This window comes from Canis lupus, chromosome 25, assembly GCF_011100685.1.
Source record: "Canis lupus familiaris isolate Mischka breed German Shepherd chromosome 25, alternate assembly UU_Cfam_GSD_1.0, whole genome shotgun sequence".
Lineage (NCBI taxonomy): Eukaryota > Metazoa > Chordata > Mammalia > Carnivora > Canidae > Canis > Canis lupus.
Window position 1 is genome coordinate 28,987,798 of NC_049246.1, and position 17,501 is coordinate 29,005,298.

Consider the following 17,501-nt stretch of genomic DNA (forward strand, 5'->3'; position numbering starts at 1 on the left):
TAAGTCTATTTTAACTCATAGAAGACAAAAAGTTACACGTGATCCCTATGAAACTGTAGGTAAAATTGCATAGTTAGAGGTTCACCATCAAATGAGAGAATGCACATGAAGAGCACAACACAGTGCTGACCTAGCACACAGAAAATGCTCAAAAATTGTTAACACTTATTATCACATAAGATTAATACAATCTCTTCCTATTTTATTTAGTGGTTTTATTTTGTGATTTTATATATATATATATATACACACACACACACACACACTGAACCTTATTCAAGAAATTTAGATTTGGTAAAAAAGAAAAATATGTGCTGACCATGGTCAGAAGTCCTAAGTTCTAATTTCAATATTAATTAAAGTGACCTAAAGCAATAAAATTTCAGTCTCAGATTCTTTACTTTGAATTAATAAGAAGAGTACATATAGACTAAGAAGGGGAGATATTACCTAAAGAACTGATCTGTAGCAATTAGGAAATCATTTATGCAACATGACTTTTCAGCAATTGCTTTATGCTACACATTTATAATTTTTTGCTATTAATTTCTGATTTCTGGTAGCTTTGTTTTATAGAATTCTCCTTCACAGTCATGCAGCCCCTTTTTGAATGGAAAAAAGAAAGCCATAGCTATAAAGTTACTAAATAAAATGTCAAAAAACAAAAACCAAGCCCAGATACGCCAATACCGAATGAAGTCTACCAGACTTTAATCTTGGACCTGGAAAAGCTGGACAAATTTTTTCCTGTTGTGCTTCAAAATCACAATTTTAGGAAATTATCATCTGATATATTCAAGTAGTATTTTTTAAAGGAGAATGCACATGGATAAAAATAAAGTGTATCAACTTTCTAAGGAATAGCTTTTGGAATTATCTCTACCGTTGCCTGAGGTCTATCCAGAAGTAAAGCCTTTAACAGCCTGACTGGCAGAGACCCAAGCCTGAATATTAAATGACACTGAATTCTCTTCCAGTCTTCTTTTTTTTCCTAGTTGACTACCAGCATGACGAATGACATGACAATAACCACCGTGGCATGACATCAGGGTCCCAAAATAAAATCCTCCTTTTTCAATTCTAATACCAAGGGCTGAGAAGGAAGGAGAAGGGGCAGTGAAAAATAATCTCATATCTCTTTATATAGTTTTCATTTGGAAAAATGGGCGCATTCTGGCCTTACCACTTCCACAGAGACCTTGGAGTCTACAAGGGAGATGTGATATGCTAAGTTTACCCTCTCCACCACTAGTGCCCCGGTCCAAGCTGCGAGCACCACTCCCCTAGGCTACTGCAACAATAAATAGCCTTTGAACTGTTTATTCTGCTCTTTTCCCCCACACATATCCTATTACTCCTTGCTCAAAACCCTCCAAAAAAAAAAAAAAAAAAAACCTCCAACAGCATCCTAACACATCTAAAATAAAATCTAGGGGATCCCTGGGTGGCGCAGTGGTTTAGCGCCTGCCTTTGGCCCAGGGCACAATCCTGGAGACCCGGGATCGAGTCCCATGTCGGGCTCCCGGTGCATGGAGCCTGCTTCTCCCTCTGCCTATGTCTCTGCCTCTCTCTCTGTGTGTGACTATCATAAATAAATAAAAATTTTAAAAAAATTAAAAAATAAAATAAAATAAAATAAAATAAAATAAATAAATAAAATAAAATAAAATAAAATAAAATAAAATAAAATAAAATCTAGGATCCTTATTATGGCCCTATATGGTCCTACATGTGCTGACTTCTGCTTTCTCCAACCTGCCTTCAAATGCTCTCCTCAAACACCCAGATACACAGGGCACTCTTGCCGTGTCTTAAACATAACAAGCTTCTTGCATCTGCCATTCCCCGTTTATTCCTCCAGAATTTACATGGCCCATTCCCTTACTTCATTCAAGCTTCTGCTCAAATGTCACCTCTTCAAAGAGGTCCTTCCTAGGCACTCTATGTAAATTAACCATAGCTTTTATGGAAAAGAGCATTAGAATTGAGGAACTGGCTGCCCACAAGACTGTCTGAGAAATGAGTAAGTATGCAGTGTGAAGATGAGTGGTGTTTTGAGTGAACAAGACACTGTTAATAACTGAAACGTCCTCCTTCATAACAACCCAAGTTTTCAAACTCCATAAGGACAAGTTTTGGTGTTCTTATTTCCAGAGTGCTCCAAATAAAGCCAACCTATTTATTACTATCTTCCAGAATACATAACAGAGTAAGGACGATGTGTTAACTGGTTAGAATGAAGTTAATAACTCGAACCAAAATTTGGGGTGGACTATGTATCAAAAAGAGATTACATGGAGGTTTCTGCTTTCAGGATGGCCGAGTAAGCTCCTACCAGATCCAAACTTCCTGTATATGGTAACTATAAACTCTGGACAAAATTACCAAAAAAGCAATTACCTGAAGGCACTGGACAGTGAGCAGAAGGTGGCAAATTACAGAGAGGAGCTGAAATTTGGGAAGGAATTAACAACATGAGTAGAATCACAGTTGCTTTTACCCAGACAACAGGCCAGAGTCAGCATCATGCAAAACAGCTAAACTCACATACAACATCCATGTCTTTCTGGCCTGAAGAACAAGAGGGAAGAGTCTGGGGCAAAAACAACCCTTCGAAAGATAGGAAATTCCAGAAAAGAGAAAGCCAGATAGAGGGAGTTGCAAGTTCTTTGTATAACTACCCAGCCTCTGACCCACCACTAAACCATGTGGGTATGCTTGGTGCTGTCTGTAAGCAGACCAACAAAAGATAAAAGGACTGAGCTAAACTTTGAGTTGCTGCTCAAGAGACAGAACTTGCAGTTTGAGTCCAACTGAATAAATTGCTTGCAAAAACTAAGATATCAATACCTTTCAAAGAAACAAAACAAAATCCATGGTCTTCACAATATAACACTCACACTGTACAAAACTGTGTGATGTACCAAGGACCAAAAAAATGTGACTCTCAAGAAAAAAGAAAATCAATTCAAACAAATCCACCAAGTGACCTATATGTTGGAATCAGCAAAGATGTTAAAGTAGCTATCATAACTATAAGAGATGATACAAAAGTCTGTGAACCTGATGATAAATCAAGAGAAAAGATCAAAACTGCAGTACCAGAAAAAAAGGTTTAAAAAAATGAACAGACACTGAGAATTGTGGGATAAAATCAAAGTGTCTAATATACATATAATGGAGCCCCCCAAGGAGTGGAGAAAAAGAATGGAACAGAAAAAAAAATCAGAATAATGAAGTAAAAATTTTTCAATATATGATGAAAAAAGTTTGATAGATTTAAGAAGTTTAACAAACCCCAGTCAGAATACAAATCAAAGAAAACCATGGCAAGGCATATTATATTCAAACTGCTAAAAACCAAATATAAAGAAGAAGTCTTGAAAGCAGCCAGAGAAAAAGAACATATTCCATACAGGGAAAAAAAAAAATCTGAAAACCAGACATACCATCAGAAACAGAGTCTTGAAAACAGAGGAACATCTTTAAGATGCAATGAGTTTTGCATTGTTTTTGGAATGAACTAGCTTTCAAATCCCTTGGCATAATATTACTCTCCTCTTGACTTCCATTAGATAGTCTTTGTTGTTATGCTCCCAGAGCTAAGGAACCTGATTCAACTTATTTAGAAAACAGGCAAGAGACAGAGAGAGCAGTCAGCACCCCCATCACCTTTGTTCAGGGGCCCTACACCATTCTGACAAGATAGCTACTTCATCTAGCAGCACTTTCACCATACCCCATCTGGATTGGAGTCCAATCACCTTGCCCAGGCCCTATGCCATTCGAACTGATGAGAATTAAAGCATTTGGGGCAAGAGTATCCAAGGATGGTGGCAACAAAGGTCACACTTATTCTAAAGCTATATCCAATGTAGTTTCCCCTTTATCTAATTAATAGACAAGAATGAGGAATTTTAATATACAAGTGCCAGGAGACACCCTTAAGACAATCCCTTTCTATTAAAAAACCTAGGGCTCAATAGATTTCATAGCCCACAAATATTTAGTATTTATGCCTAATGCTTAGATGAGAACCCGAACACAGAGAAACATACATGGCCCATCATTTTCTGAAATGGTATGTGGGTTCTGGGTTGATTCAAATATGCTGATTTCAAATCATTTTCCCTGAAAGATGAGAATCTGAAAGATTGCCTGGGAACCACCCTACTGCTAATTTTATAAGAGCTGTTAACTATAAAATAATGGATGGGGTACGTCTGCATCCCAGTTAGGAAAACTACTCCACAACATCTCATAATAGTGCCATTTCTCCACAGGGGAGAGAGCTGCCCATCCCTCCTCGTCTTGATACCCGCTAGTGTTGGCTCTATGCCAAAGAGGTCAGGAATTCAACTGCAGTCCAAAAAACCTGCTCCTCTTAAATAGAAAGCACAGTCAAAATATTAAGAGAATACAATGAATTCTTCAGCTTAAAACTGTTTCCTCTTTTTCAGAAGAGCTAAAAAAAAAAAAAAAAACCGTTATCGCTAATATGAGCAATCTATTCAGAATGGCTCCCCATTTGGAAAGTTTCTGGCATTTACCAACTAGGCATTGTATAATTGCCATGAGCTGACCAGTAATCAAAGAGGACTACTTATTTCCCACCAAAGTTAAAAGAAAGGATTAGTTCTGGTAAGTTCTCTAACGAATTTCAGTCATTGTTAACAGGGTGGCATCAGCTTCTCTACATCCCTATCAAATTCAAAGAAAACTCAGGAAAAATGGAAAAGAAAGGCTGCTCTATTATTCTATGTGAGCAGCATCCCCCTTCCATACAACAAATGCTTTTTTTTTTAACTTCAATATGTGTGTGTGTTTTTTTAACTTCAGTGACATTTTAAAAGTAACTAAAAAAAAAGTGAAAATTATTTAGAAAGAAATCTATAAAGAAATCTCTCTATTCACAGTACTTTTTTTAATATACAAGATAAATTCTGAGATCAAAAGTTTTTAGAATCCTAGTCCGAAGAGCCTCAGATTATAAATTTAATTAAATAAAATACAAGAAAAGACTAGCAGCAGTAGTAAGCAAGGAGTAGCAGTAATGAGAAAGAAAATTTCTTTCTAAACAAAATTTTTCTAGAACAAAGATTTCTACAGAAGATAAGTGGTAACAGCTATGACACAAAAGGAAATTATGCAGAGGACATTAGAAGCCTTTATCAAGTGAAGTGATTTGAAGTTGTCCACAACCTAGCCAGCATATCCATACTGCCTTCCATCTTCTTGGACATGAAGGGATAAGAAGGAATCAAACAATTATTAGGCACCTTTCTAGATTCATCACTGATATTATTTTATTTTCCTCTTTAATCCATAAGTCAGAGAAGTTCATTAAGTCATCATTGATCACAAAATTATTACTTAACTGCAGGTCTGTATTACTCCAAAATTCATACTATCCTATTATATTATGCTGCTGCTCAGAAAATATTACACATGAGTTAGTTTCCTGCTGATATAATTTTAAAAACCAGTCTAGCCGAAACATTCCCCTTCTAAACAAATTCATCCCCAAAACTATACTAATTTTCTTAGGCGAGCTTCTAGCCATACAGAGCCCATCAGAACTTTTGCCTGTCTTTGCTACCTTTTTCTGGAAAGTATCTATGCCACTTACAACTTGTTCTAAAGGCCTCATGTTTAAGATAAATGGGTAATCTTCTAGATTGCCAAATTTATACCAGAAGGTAGATAAACAAAGTACTCAAAACTAAAGCCCTATCCTGCATAATTATTATTTTTTTCCTGTAAAATACAGCATCTAAATCATGACAGATAAGGTAAAAAATGAGAAAGAATGTGTAAGAGACTATAGAAAAAGTTCAGGATCTCCAACTCCTGAATATTTCAAATCCCAACTGTTCCAAAAAACTTCTACAATATCCTGATTAAAAAAATGGGTCTTCCTGCTAAATCTAGGAGGTAATTAAAACTGCAGCTTCTGGGATCAGACACACTAAAGCTCAGCTCATCTATGATTCATCATGATTATGACCTTGGGCAAAAGAGTTAACCTCTTTAAGCCTCAGTTTTCATAGCTATAAAGTGAAGAAACCATAATAACGTTCTATAAATCCTAAATTACATTGCCTGGGTCATATGTACTTCCTAAGTGTTAACTTTGTCATCATCATTCTCATCAACATCTTTATTACGACAGGAAAAACATCAACAGGGTAACTGAAGAGCTTTTGTAAACCTTCGTGAGGCCAACAGCAATTTCTGTTCTGGAGTGTCTTAGGAGATTTATGAAGTGAGTAGCAGAGATGGAACTGGCAAGTCCAGAAAGGACGAAAAAAAAAGTGAGCATAAATTCCATGGCAAAAGGAAATCTGTATAGTTAAAAAAAAAAAAAAAGTGTATCTATAAAGATATATATATTTGGAAAAAGGATTGAGAGTGAAATGCTATCTCATGCAGTATAACAAACTGCTCTTTTTCTATTACCATGATGGGGACGCCAATGTCGGGCCACAGAAGGTCCTCTGACGGTAGCTTGGGAGAATTCCATACCACCACTACCTTGTTCAGGTAAGGGAGGCCATTCAGTCTCTCTAAAGAGTTCATAAGCACTTCCTCCCGCTCATATGTCAACATCACCACTGTGAATTGCTCTCGAGGAACATTGCCTCCAAGTGCTGCCTGAAACTCCTTGCCAGAACCCCCAGCTCCACCACCAATAGGCCGAAATCCAGTCCCTGAGCCCAAGAATTTGGCCTCTGAGGGCAACACAGGGTCAAAGGGTGTGTGGGGGAACAGATGAAAAGGCCCTGGTGCAGAGTTCCAGCTGCGGTAAAAATCAGTGACAGTCAAAGTAAAGTTGCGGAGGTATTTGGGTGAGGCATAAGGCGGCTCCGTTTCCACTGGCCCCAGGTCCAGGTCCCCATTGTCAGCCATGTTAGGGTCAGTTCCCGCCGCCTTGCCTGAACGATGGGGGATCTCAGCTGCTGCCTCTTCCCGGATGGGAGCAGCTGGGATCTGTATGCGAGTCCTAATCATAGCCAGCACGGTATTAAAAATACTGTCAGCAGTTGAGAAGTAAGTCTCCCAGAGAAAGCGGCCTTGCCGCCTCATAGCCAGCAGATCACTATCCGAGAGGCTTCGTAACAGAAAATGAACCTCAGTAACACGTGGCTTGGGCACCACCAGGGCTGCCTCGTTCCACTGCAACATGTCCTGGTAAGGAAGCTGTACTTGCTCCCCCAGCACAACAGGGACAGCACCAACTTCCAGGGCTTCAAAGAGCCGAGTTGCACAGCCAGATGAAATAACCAAGTGAGGGTCCCCAGGAGTGATAATGAGAGCAAAGGTGGAAAGCTTCAGTAATTCTAAGCGGTCCTCACGCTCACCGCACAGTGCCCACTCAGTAGGCAAACTAGGTTTAGGTTGGTTTTTGCAGGTAAATTCTACCAGGACCTGATCTAGCTTGCTGTCCTGTACAGCCTTTAAGGTGGCAATGATACGATCATCATAGTCGGCTGGAGGGTCACCTTCCATTTCTTCTTCAAAAGAGCGGGCCTCCTGAAGGCTGGATCTCAGTGATTCAATCTTCTCACCCTGGAAGGTGAAAAGATACTTCCGCTTAACTGGCACCTGTGGTGGGATTTCCATGAAGTTGGGCTCTGACATGGCATGGACTAGTGGTGATACTACCAAGTCAAAGCCAGGTCTGTACTGGGAAGCATAGAAAGTAGACTGAGCCACCATGGCCCGGCCTGTACTGACATTATACAGTAAGTTCTGTGTATCTGACTTCCGTGATAGGTTGATGATGACATGGTTGTGTCCATCTGTCCGCCAATGTGGTAGAGAATAGAGCTGCTTCTCAAGTTCAGCAGGCCGAAGCACTACTGGCTCCTGTATTTCTCCCACTAATACCACATAAAGGCAAGCAATGTCTGCATTTTCTGTAACATAAACGCTGGCTCGTGCTGTAGCCTGAAAAGCCTGCTTGACCAAGGGATCCAGGTAGCTGCCAAAGGCAAACTGGTCACTGTCATATACATAGACTGGAAAACCAGAGGTGAGAGGACAGCGAGAATAATCAAAACAATTGTGCAGCCGGCATCCCCGTATGACCTTTGGGGGAGGAAGACCAGCATCATCCTTCTCTGGAAGCAATCGGATAGGCAGAGAAAGTTTGGGCTGATTTTGAGCCATCAGCTCTTTATAAGAATGCTCAGTCTGGCTAATGACATTCTTGAGCTGAAGCAGGTCCTGCTTGGCATTCTCAATACTCTTCTTACAGGCTTCAATCTTCAGATTCAGCTTGGCAATTTCACTGTTCAGCTCCTGTCGCTTGGCTTCCAGCTGCAAGAGCTCCTCACTTACAGACTCACGAATTCGGCAAAGATCCAGCACATGCTTTACCTCACATAGTTCATTACCAGCCCTTGGGCCAAAAATCCGCTTGCCTGCCTCATCAGCCTCATCCAGAGTGGTGAGATAATAGTGAGCAATTAGGGGGAAGAAAACCAGAATAATGAAGAGTGTAAAACTGAGCCATGTGAGTCGGATCCGGTTGGACCACCGCAACATACAGGTTTGACCTCCATTCCCCACTCCCCCATTCCGCAACATGGTATAGCCCGTCATGAGTTCCTGTGTGGCTTTTGCCCCCTCCAATCACGTTGGGTCACTCGCCATAACCATGAGTTTCTACTAGACAAACTCAATCTCTTTTCAGTCACACCTTTCCGTTAAGAGTTAGTGTGCTCCCTGTACAAGGCACGGAATAAAATGGAAATTTCATTTTCTTCAGCTGTAATTGAAATGGTCTCTGACCTTATTCCAGCAGATTTTAAGTTCTGGTTGCTGACCAATGAACATGTCCTTACTTTTTATCGAATGGTAAAAGGTACCATATTGTTGATGAGATGAAAAGGAGGAGGTCTCTGATGATGAAATCCAGGAAAAATAACCTGGAATCAGACAGACTTTTTCAACTGCCATAGCTCTTGTTCCTTGGTTTTGCTGACCAATAAATATGCATAGTTACTATTTCACAGTTATAAAGTAACTGGTTAGAACAGAAATAAATGCCAGACTCTTATGGATGTCATTGCCAACAATCAGGCCTGCAAAAGAAAGAGAACTGTGTCAGTTATGAAAAGATTATGTTCAACAACCCGACACTCCCTCAGTTTCTAGAAAATGCTTTTATCTTAAAAGGTAAAGGAACAGTTGGAACATTGGGTGTGTGTCTCACAGAATATTTTAAGTTCAGTTTAGGATGTGTTCAGTATGGATATTTTACTTGTGGTTAATAAGAAATGGATAAGTGTCCAAAAACAGCTTCAGATTTTACACACACAGACATACATACTCCTTCGTCCTACAGATCAGAATTAGAGCTCTATAAAATGAAAATCAGCCACATTCAACAGAGTGCAAAGATATCTGTAACAATTTATTCAAGACTAAGGTAGCATCTTTAGATGGACAGAAACACTGTCCTGTCCAGTCTTGAAAGCCAGGTTTATTCCTAAGATGAGTCTTCTTTTGAATTACTAAAAAAAAAAAAAAAAAAAAAAAATTGAGAAGCTCAGTGTTTTATATTCAGAGTTGAAATGAGTTGAAGAGAGCTCTTGATTTTTACCCAGTAGTAGACGCATTAATCCAGAGACAAAATGTATTTCCCAGTTTGCTTCTCATTTATCTTCTGCTAGCAGACATCATGTGCTCTTTCTTAAAATATAAATAGTAACTTGGTCTTTTAGAAAGACTACTATACTTAGAAATGAAGGGCATTATTTCTTCTTTTTTGGAGACAGATTTGCTATCAAACCTTATACCTCAGTTTCCTAATCTCCCAAAAAGGAAAGACATGTATTGAGACAGAAACAATATATTTTGTTGCTATCACAAGAAAAGACAGAGGATGTGAGGGTACTTTTAGCTAATAAATCCTGAAATATTCCCACTTCTGTTCATTTACCAAATTTTACTACTACTGGCTATAAAAGCTTTTCACTTGCTTTCATCTCAAACTCAAATATCTAGAAATGAATTCCTAATATTCTGTGCCAAAGAATACTTCCAATTTCTTTCATTCATTTCTTCCAAAAAGTATTTACCATACTTTTAACATGTCTAAGACATGCTCAGTGTAACTGGAAGAAGCGAGAATGTAAAATAATCTTTGACCTCATGGAACCTTCTTTAACCTAAGACATAAGATATAAACAAATAGCAAGGATACTACTACAAGGCAGTATAATGTAGGTAGCACATCACAGATGCTCAATCCTCTCTCTAGCTTCTGTGTTTGGTAGAGATGTAAAATTACTAGTTTGGATACAGTCTTCTCTCTTTTAAATAAGAAAAGTTTCCAGTGTTAATAAAAGGCTTAACTAAGTAGAACAAGAGATAAGGACAACAGAAAACAATCTGTTGATCACAAAAAACCTTAAATTGGGTGGATCAAGCCTTGGATAATTAACAGCTAAGCAAATATCCCAGAGAATATAAGTCAATATTTCTAAAGCATTATCCTTCTAATTCAAATGTTAAAAATCTCTGTTTCCAAAAGAATACTCTCTGCACCTTGCATTCAAACTTTAATAGGAAGTGGAGGAAGTAAAAGAATGCATCAAGGAAATTCACTTGATTCATTCCCTCCTTACCATAAGTTTCTGGATTCTTCCTTTTTCCAACTCATACAGCATTTTACTTCAGCATATAATTTCTTGACATAGTGAACTCCAGATCCAGGGCTTGCTTTCCTGATAGAAAATAGAAAAGTGACATGCTATTAGAAAAATACTCAATACTAAAGGTACTATTAAAGAATATATTTACTGAAGGGGAAGATGCCAGGGGAGTAGGAGAACCCTAGGCTCACCTTGTCATCCCATGAACACAAGCAGGTAACTATCAAATTATGTCAATATCAGAAATTGACCTGAAGATTCAAAGAACCAATTCTGCAACTAAAGATAGAGAAGAAACCACATGACAAAGGTAGGAGGTGCCCAGATCCCAGCCACCGCGGTGGGCAGGGAGCCAAGTGGTGAAGAAGGGCAAGAGGCAGACCAACACCCACACACAGAAGACATATTCCCATAGCAAAGGCTCAGAAAGCATGAGGGGCCGAATTTCATGAGTTCTTGCAAACAATGGGGCTTAAAGCCTGGAATTTTAAGTGACAGGCTTGGTTTAGGGAGAGCCTAGAAAACACTGGGACTGTTGTTGGAGAGAAGGCAGGGCAAACAGCCTGTAGATATGGATATACATACAGGGTGGAAACAGCAATCTGAAGAGCACCTGGGACACACAGTGGGGAAGTTATTTGTTCATCCAAGAGAGAGCCCCAGAGAAGCACTGTTTGCAGAGACACCTCTCCAGAAATGAAGAAACTGGCCTGTTACCACCACCTCCTGCCTCACCACTCAGCATAAGTACAGGGTCACCTGCGGGAACCAACACACTACCTCACCGCCTAACTTGCTTATACCAAGCCCCACCGCACCCTAGAGCTCCAGTGGAATTGCCCTTCGCAATCAAGTTTGCATCAATTCCAGCACAGTGGGTCCCCTACTCCAAAAGACTGGAACAACCCCTTGCCCATACCACATTTCCCAACCTGGGAGTTTTGCAGGGCCTCAGTTCAGGCAACAGTGGCAACAGGTCTCATTTCACAAGCAGACCAGAGAACATCTAGTAAAAACTCACCACATTCAGGCCAGGGACCAAACACTGCTCACAACTAAGGCAGCCTTTGCAGATGATGCACCTGAAGGATAAAGTAACCAGAAAACAACAGCAGAGTGCAGGCAGCACACAATGGAGACACTCTCTGAAGTGCCAGACCCTGGGGAATGGGGACACTGCACTGCAGGGCACTACTGGACCTGTTCTTCAAAAGGCCATTATTCTTGGACAGCCCCAGTGGCTCAGCGGTTTAGCGCCGCCTTAGCCCAGGGTGTGATCCTGGAGACCTGGGATCGAGTCCCACGTCGGGCTCCCTGCACAGAGCCTGCTTCTCCCTCTGCTTATGTCTCTGCCTCTCTCTCTCTCTCTCTCTCTCTCTCTCTGTGTGTGTGTGTGTGTGTGTGTCTCATGAATAGATAAAATATATATTTTTAAAAAAGAATTAAAAAAAAATAAGGGCGTTACTCTCAAGAATAGGAGACATAACTGACCTTCCTAACACAGAGAAACAGGCACAGAGACTTAGAGAAAATGAGAAGACAGAGGTATGTGTCTTAGAGGAAATATGCGGAGAAGGCCACAGCCAGAGATATAAGTGAAACAGATAAAAGTAACATGCCTGATAGATAATTTAAAGTAATAATCATAAATATACTCACTGGACTTGAGAAAAGACTGGAAAGCACCAGTGGGACGATTAACACAGAGATCAGGAATAACATAGCAGAGATAAAGGGCTCAATAAATGAAATAAGAAACACACTTGGTGGAATGAAGCAGGCCGGAAGAAGCAAGGTACAAATTAATGACATAGAAGACAGAATAATGGAAAGCAATCAAGCTGAACAAAAGAGAGAAAAAAAGAACTATACAAAATGAGAATAGACTCAGGGAACTTAGTGACTCCATCAAATATAATCACATTTGTATCATAGGGATCCCAGAAGAAGAGAGAGAAAAGGGGGCAGAAAATTTATTTGAAGAAATGATAGCTGAAAACTTCCCTAATCAGGGGAAGGAAAGCTACCCAGATCCAGGAAGTACAGAGAACCCCTAATAAAATCAACAGAAGCCAATCCACATCAAGAGATGTTATAATTAAAATGGCAAAAGGGGACAGCCCAGGTGGCTCAGCAGTTTAGCGCTGCCTTCAGCCCAGGGCATGATCCTAGCCCAAGAATCAAGTCCCGCCTCAGGCTTCCTGCATGGAGCCTGTTTATCCTTCTGCCCATGTCTCTGCCTCTCTCTCTCTCTCTCTGTGTCTCTCATGAATAAATAAATAAAATCTTTAAAAAAAAGAAAATTAAAATAAAATGGCAAAAGGTTGTGATAAAGAAAAAAATTTTAAAGCAGCAAAAGAAGAGTTACATAAGGAAAATTCCATAAGGCTATCATCAGATTTTTTTTTTAGCAGAAACTCCAAAAGCCAGAGGGAGTGGCATGATATATTCTAAGTACTAAATGGGAAAAATCTCCAGCCAAGAATACTCTATCCAGCCAAGAATATTCTATCCAGCAGAGCTATCATTCAGAATAGAAGGGAAGATAAAGAGTTTCTCAGAAAAAAAAACAAAAATTAGAGGAGTTCATGACCACTAAACCAGCCCTGCTAGAAACATTAAAGATTTTTTGAATGGAAAGGAAAGATCCAAAGTGATAGTATGAAAGTAAGAAACACAAAAGCAATAAAAAATGAGTATTTCTGTAAAAATTCAGTTAAGGCACTCACAAAAAGATATAAAGTATGACACCATCTATCTAAAACGTGGGAAGAGTAAAGAATGAATTCAAACTTTAATGGTCATCAACTTAACATACACTGACATATGCAGAAGATGTTATATATATAAACCTAATGGTAACCACAAATCAAAAACCACTAATAACATAAAAGAATAAAGAGATAGGAATTAAAATATATCACCAAAGAAAAGTAATGAACCATGAAAGAGAAAGAAAAGAATCAGAGAAAAACAGAAGGAACCACAAAACAAGGATTAAAGTGTCAATAAATGCCTATCTATCAGTAATTACTTTTTTTTTTAATTTATTTATTTGAGAGAGAGTGAGTGAGTGCATACACACAGTGCACAGGATCAGGGTGGGGAGGGGGGTGGTGCAAGAGAGTGAGAAAAATCCTCAAGCCGGCTCCCCACAGTGCACAGAGCCCAATGCAGCTGGATCCTAGGACCCTGAGATCATGACCTAAGTTGAAATCAAGAGCTAGATGTTTAATCAACTTAGCCACCAGGTGTCCCTATCAATAATTAATTTGACTGTAAATGGATTAAATGCTCCAGTCAAAAGACATAAGGTGACAGAATGAATAAAAAAAACAAGACCCACCTAAATGCTGCTTACAGGAGACTCATTTAAGACCTAAAGACACCTGCAGACTGAAAGTGAAGGAATGGAGAGATATTTATTATGGAAATAATAAAATATATAACAATTGTAAATATCTACCCACCCAACCGGAGAGTACCCAAATGTACAAAAGTTAATAACAAACATAAAAAACTAATCAATAGTAATACAATACAAAATCTGGAAAGACCACAAATACATGGAGGATAAATAACATGCTAATAAACAACGAATGCGTCAACCAAAAATCCAAAGAAGAAAGCAAAAAACACATGGAAACAAATGAAAACACAAGGGCTCAAAACCTTTGGCATGCAGCAAAAGGAGTTCTAAGAGGGGAGTTTACAACAATACAGACTTACATCAAGAAGCAAGAAAAATCTCAAATAAACAATTAAAGGAGCTAAAAAAGAACAATAAACAAAACCCAAACCCAGGAGATGGAAGGAAATAATAAATATCAGAGTAGAAATAAATGATACAGAAACCAAAACAAAAGAGTAGAACAGATCTCTAAACCACCAGCTGGTTCTTTGAAAGGATCAACAAAATTCATAAACCTCTAGACAGACTCATCAAAAAACAAAAATAGGGGTGTCTTCCTGGTTCAGTCGGTTAAGCATCCAGGAGCTCTTGATTTCAGCTCAGGTCATGATCTCAAGGTTATGAGATCAAGCCCCATAACAGGCTCTGTGCTCAGCATAGAGTCTACACCAAATTCTCTCCCTCTGCCCTTCTCCCTACTCTCTCTCTCTCTCTCTCTCAAATATTAAAAAAAAAAAAAAAAAAAAACAAAGAGAAAGGACTCAAAACTACAAATCATTGAGGAGAAAAAACAACCAACACCACAGAAATACAATTATGAGAATATTATGAAAAACTAATGCCAACAAACTGGGACAACCTAGAGGAAATGGATATATTCCTAAAAACTATAGCCTACCAAAACCCAAATGGGAAGAAATAGAAAATCTGAATAAATCGATTGCCAGTAAGGAGATTGAATCAGTTAAAAAAAAAAAAAAATGCTCAAAGAATGGAAGTCCATGATCAGACCGCTTCACAGGCAAATTCTACCAAACATTTAACGAAGAGTTAATTCCCATTCTTCCCAAACTATTCCAAAAAGTAGAAGAGGAAAGAAAACTTCCAAAATCATTGTATGAGGCCAGCATTACTCTGATACCAAGCCCAACTAAAGACACCACACATATAAAAAAAAAGAACTACAGGCCAATATCTTTGATGAACATCAATATAAAAATCTTCAACAAGGGATCCCTGGGTGGCGCAGCGGTTTGGCGCCTGCCTTTGGCCCAGGGCGCGATCCTGGACCCGGGATCGAATCCCACGTCGGGCTCCCGGTGCATGGAGCCTGCTTCTCCCTCTGCCTGTGTCTCTGCCTCTCTCTCTCTGTGTGTGACTATCATAAATAAATAAAAATTAAAAAAATTTTTAAAAAAATAAAAAAAAATAAAAATCTTCAACAAAATATTAGTAAACAGAATCAAAAAATACATTAAAAAAAAAAAAACATTCACAATCAAGTAGGATTTAACCCTGGTGTGCAAGAGTGGTTCAATATCCACAAACCGAGCGAGGAGGGGCAGGATGGCGGAAGAGTAGGGTCTCCAAATCACCTGTCTCCACCAAATTACCTAGAAAGCCTTCAAATTATCCTGAAAATCTATGAATTCGGCCTGAGAATTAAAGAGAGAACACCTGGAATGCTACAGTGAGAAGAGTTCGCGCTTCTATCAAGGTAGGAAGACGGGGAAAAAGAAATAAAGGAACAAAGGCCTCCAAGGGGGAGGGGCCCCGCGAGGAGCCGGGCTGAGGCCGGGGCGAGTGTCCCCAGGACAGGAGAGCCCCGTCCCGGAGACGCAGGAGCTGCACCGACCTTCCCGGGCGGAAAGGGGCTCCAGGGAGGTGGAGCAGGACCCAGGAGGGAGGGGATGCCCTCGGGCTCCCCGGGACAGTAACAGAGCAACTGCGCCCCGGGAGAGTGCGCCGAGCTCCCTAAGGGCTGCAGCGCGCACGGCGGGACCCGGAGCAGCTCGGAGGGCTCGGGCGGCGGCTCCGCGGAGGGGGCTGCGCGGCGGGAGCAGCTGGGGGGGGGCTCGGGCGGAGGAAGAGGCTCCCTGCGGTGGGGGCTGCGCGGCTCCTGGAGCAGCTCGGAGGGGCTCGGGCGGAGGAAGAGGCTCTGTGCGGAGGGGGCTGCGCGGTTCCAGGAGCAGCTTGGGGGGCTCGGGCGGCGGCTCCGCGGAGGGGGCTGCGGGGCGGGAGCGCGAATCCAACAGCGCAGGCTCCGGAGCACAGGGCGCCGGGACACAGCCCAGGATCCGGCCTCCCCCGGGACAGGCAGAGGCCGGGAGGGCCCAGGACAGCGAGGACGCTCCTGCCCCGAGCTGAGCAGATCAGCGGCCCTGCCCCGGAGCCTCCAGGCCCTGCAGACGGAGACCTCCGGAGTTCCTGCCGGAGCTGAATCCAGGTTTCCAGAGCTGGCCCCGCCACTGGGGCTGTTCCTCCTGCGGCCTCACGGGGTAAACAACCCCCACTGAGCCCTGCACCAGGCAGGGGCACAGCAGCTCCCCCAGCTGCTAACACTTGAAAATCAGCACAACAGGCCCCTCCCCCAGAAGACCAGCCAGACGGACAATTTCCAGGGGAAGCCAAGGGACTTAAAGTACACAGAATCAGAAGATACTCCCCCGTGGTTCTTTTTTTCTTTCTTTTTTTTTTTTTGTTGTTGTTGTTGTTGTTTTGTTTTGTTTTGCTTTGCTTTTTGATTTGTTTCCTTCCCCCACCCCCTTTTTTCCCTTTCTTTCTTTTTCTCCCTCTTTTTTTTTTTTTTTTTTCGTTTTTTTCTTCCTTTTTTTTTCCTCTCTTTTCTTTCCTTCTTTCTCTCCTCTCTTTTTCTCCTTTTCCCAATACAACTTGCTTTTGGCCACTCTGCACTGAGCAAAATGACTAGAAGGAAAACCTCACCTCAAAAGAAAGAATCAGAAACAGTCCTCTCTCCCACAGAGTTACAAAATCTGGATTACAATTCAATGTCAGAAAGCCAATTCAGAAGCACTGTTATACAGCTACTGGTGGCTCTAGAAAAAAGCATAAAGGACTCAAGAGACTTCATGACTGCAGAATTTAGAGCTAATCAGGCAGAAATTAAAAATCAATTGAATGAGATGCAATCCAAACTAGAAGTCCTAACAACGAGGGTTAACGAGGTGGAAGAACGAGTGAGTGACATAGAAGACAAGTTGATAGCAAAGAGGGAAACTGAGGAAAAAAGAGACAAGCAATTAAAAGACCATGAAGATAGATTAAGGGAAATAAATGACAGCCTGAGGAAGAAAAACCTACATTTAATTGGTGTTCCCGAGGGCGCCGAAAGGGACAGAGGGCCAGAATATGTATTTGAACAAATTCTAGCTGAAAACTTTCCTAATCTGGGAAGGGAAACAGGC

At 40.8% G+C, this 17,501-nt stretch overlaps 1 protein-coding gene across 2 annotated transcripts in view; it reads right to left on the reverse strand.

Annotated features, from left to right (window-relative positions):
- Positions 1-17,501, reverse strand: part of EXTL3 (exostosin like glycosyltransferase 3) — a 151,834-nt gene that overhangs the window by 34,566 nt on the left and 99,767 nt on the right. For both annotated transcript variants that reach the window (XM_038573706.1, XM_038573705.1), the window contains exons 2-3: positions 10,638-10,736; positions 6,460-9,089 (exon numbers count right to left, since the gene is read on the reverse strand). In XM_038573706.1, coding sequence (XP_038429634.1) covers positions 6,460-8,607 — 2,148 coding nt within the window. In that variant the 5' untranslated portion in view covers positions 8,608-9,089; positions 10,638-10,736. The remainder of the gene's footprint in view (positions 1-6,459; positions 9,090-10,637; positions 10,737-17,501) is intronic.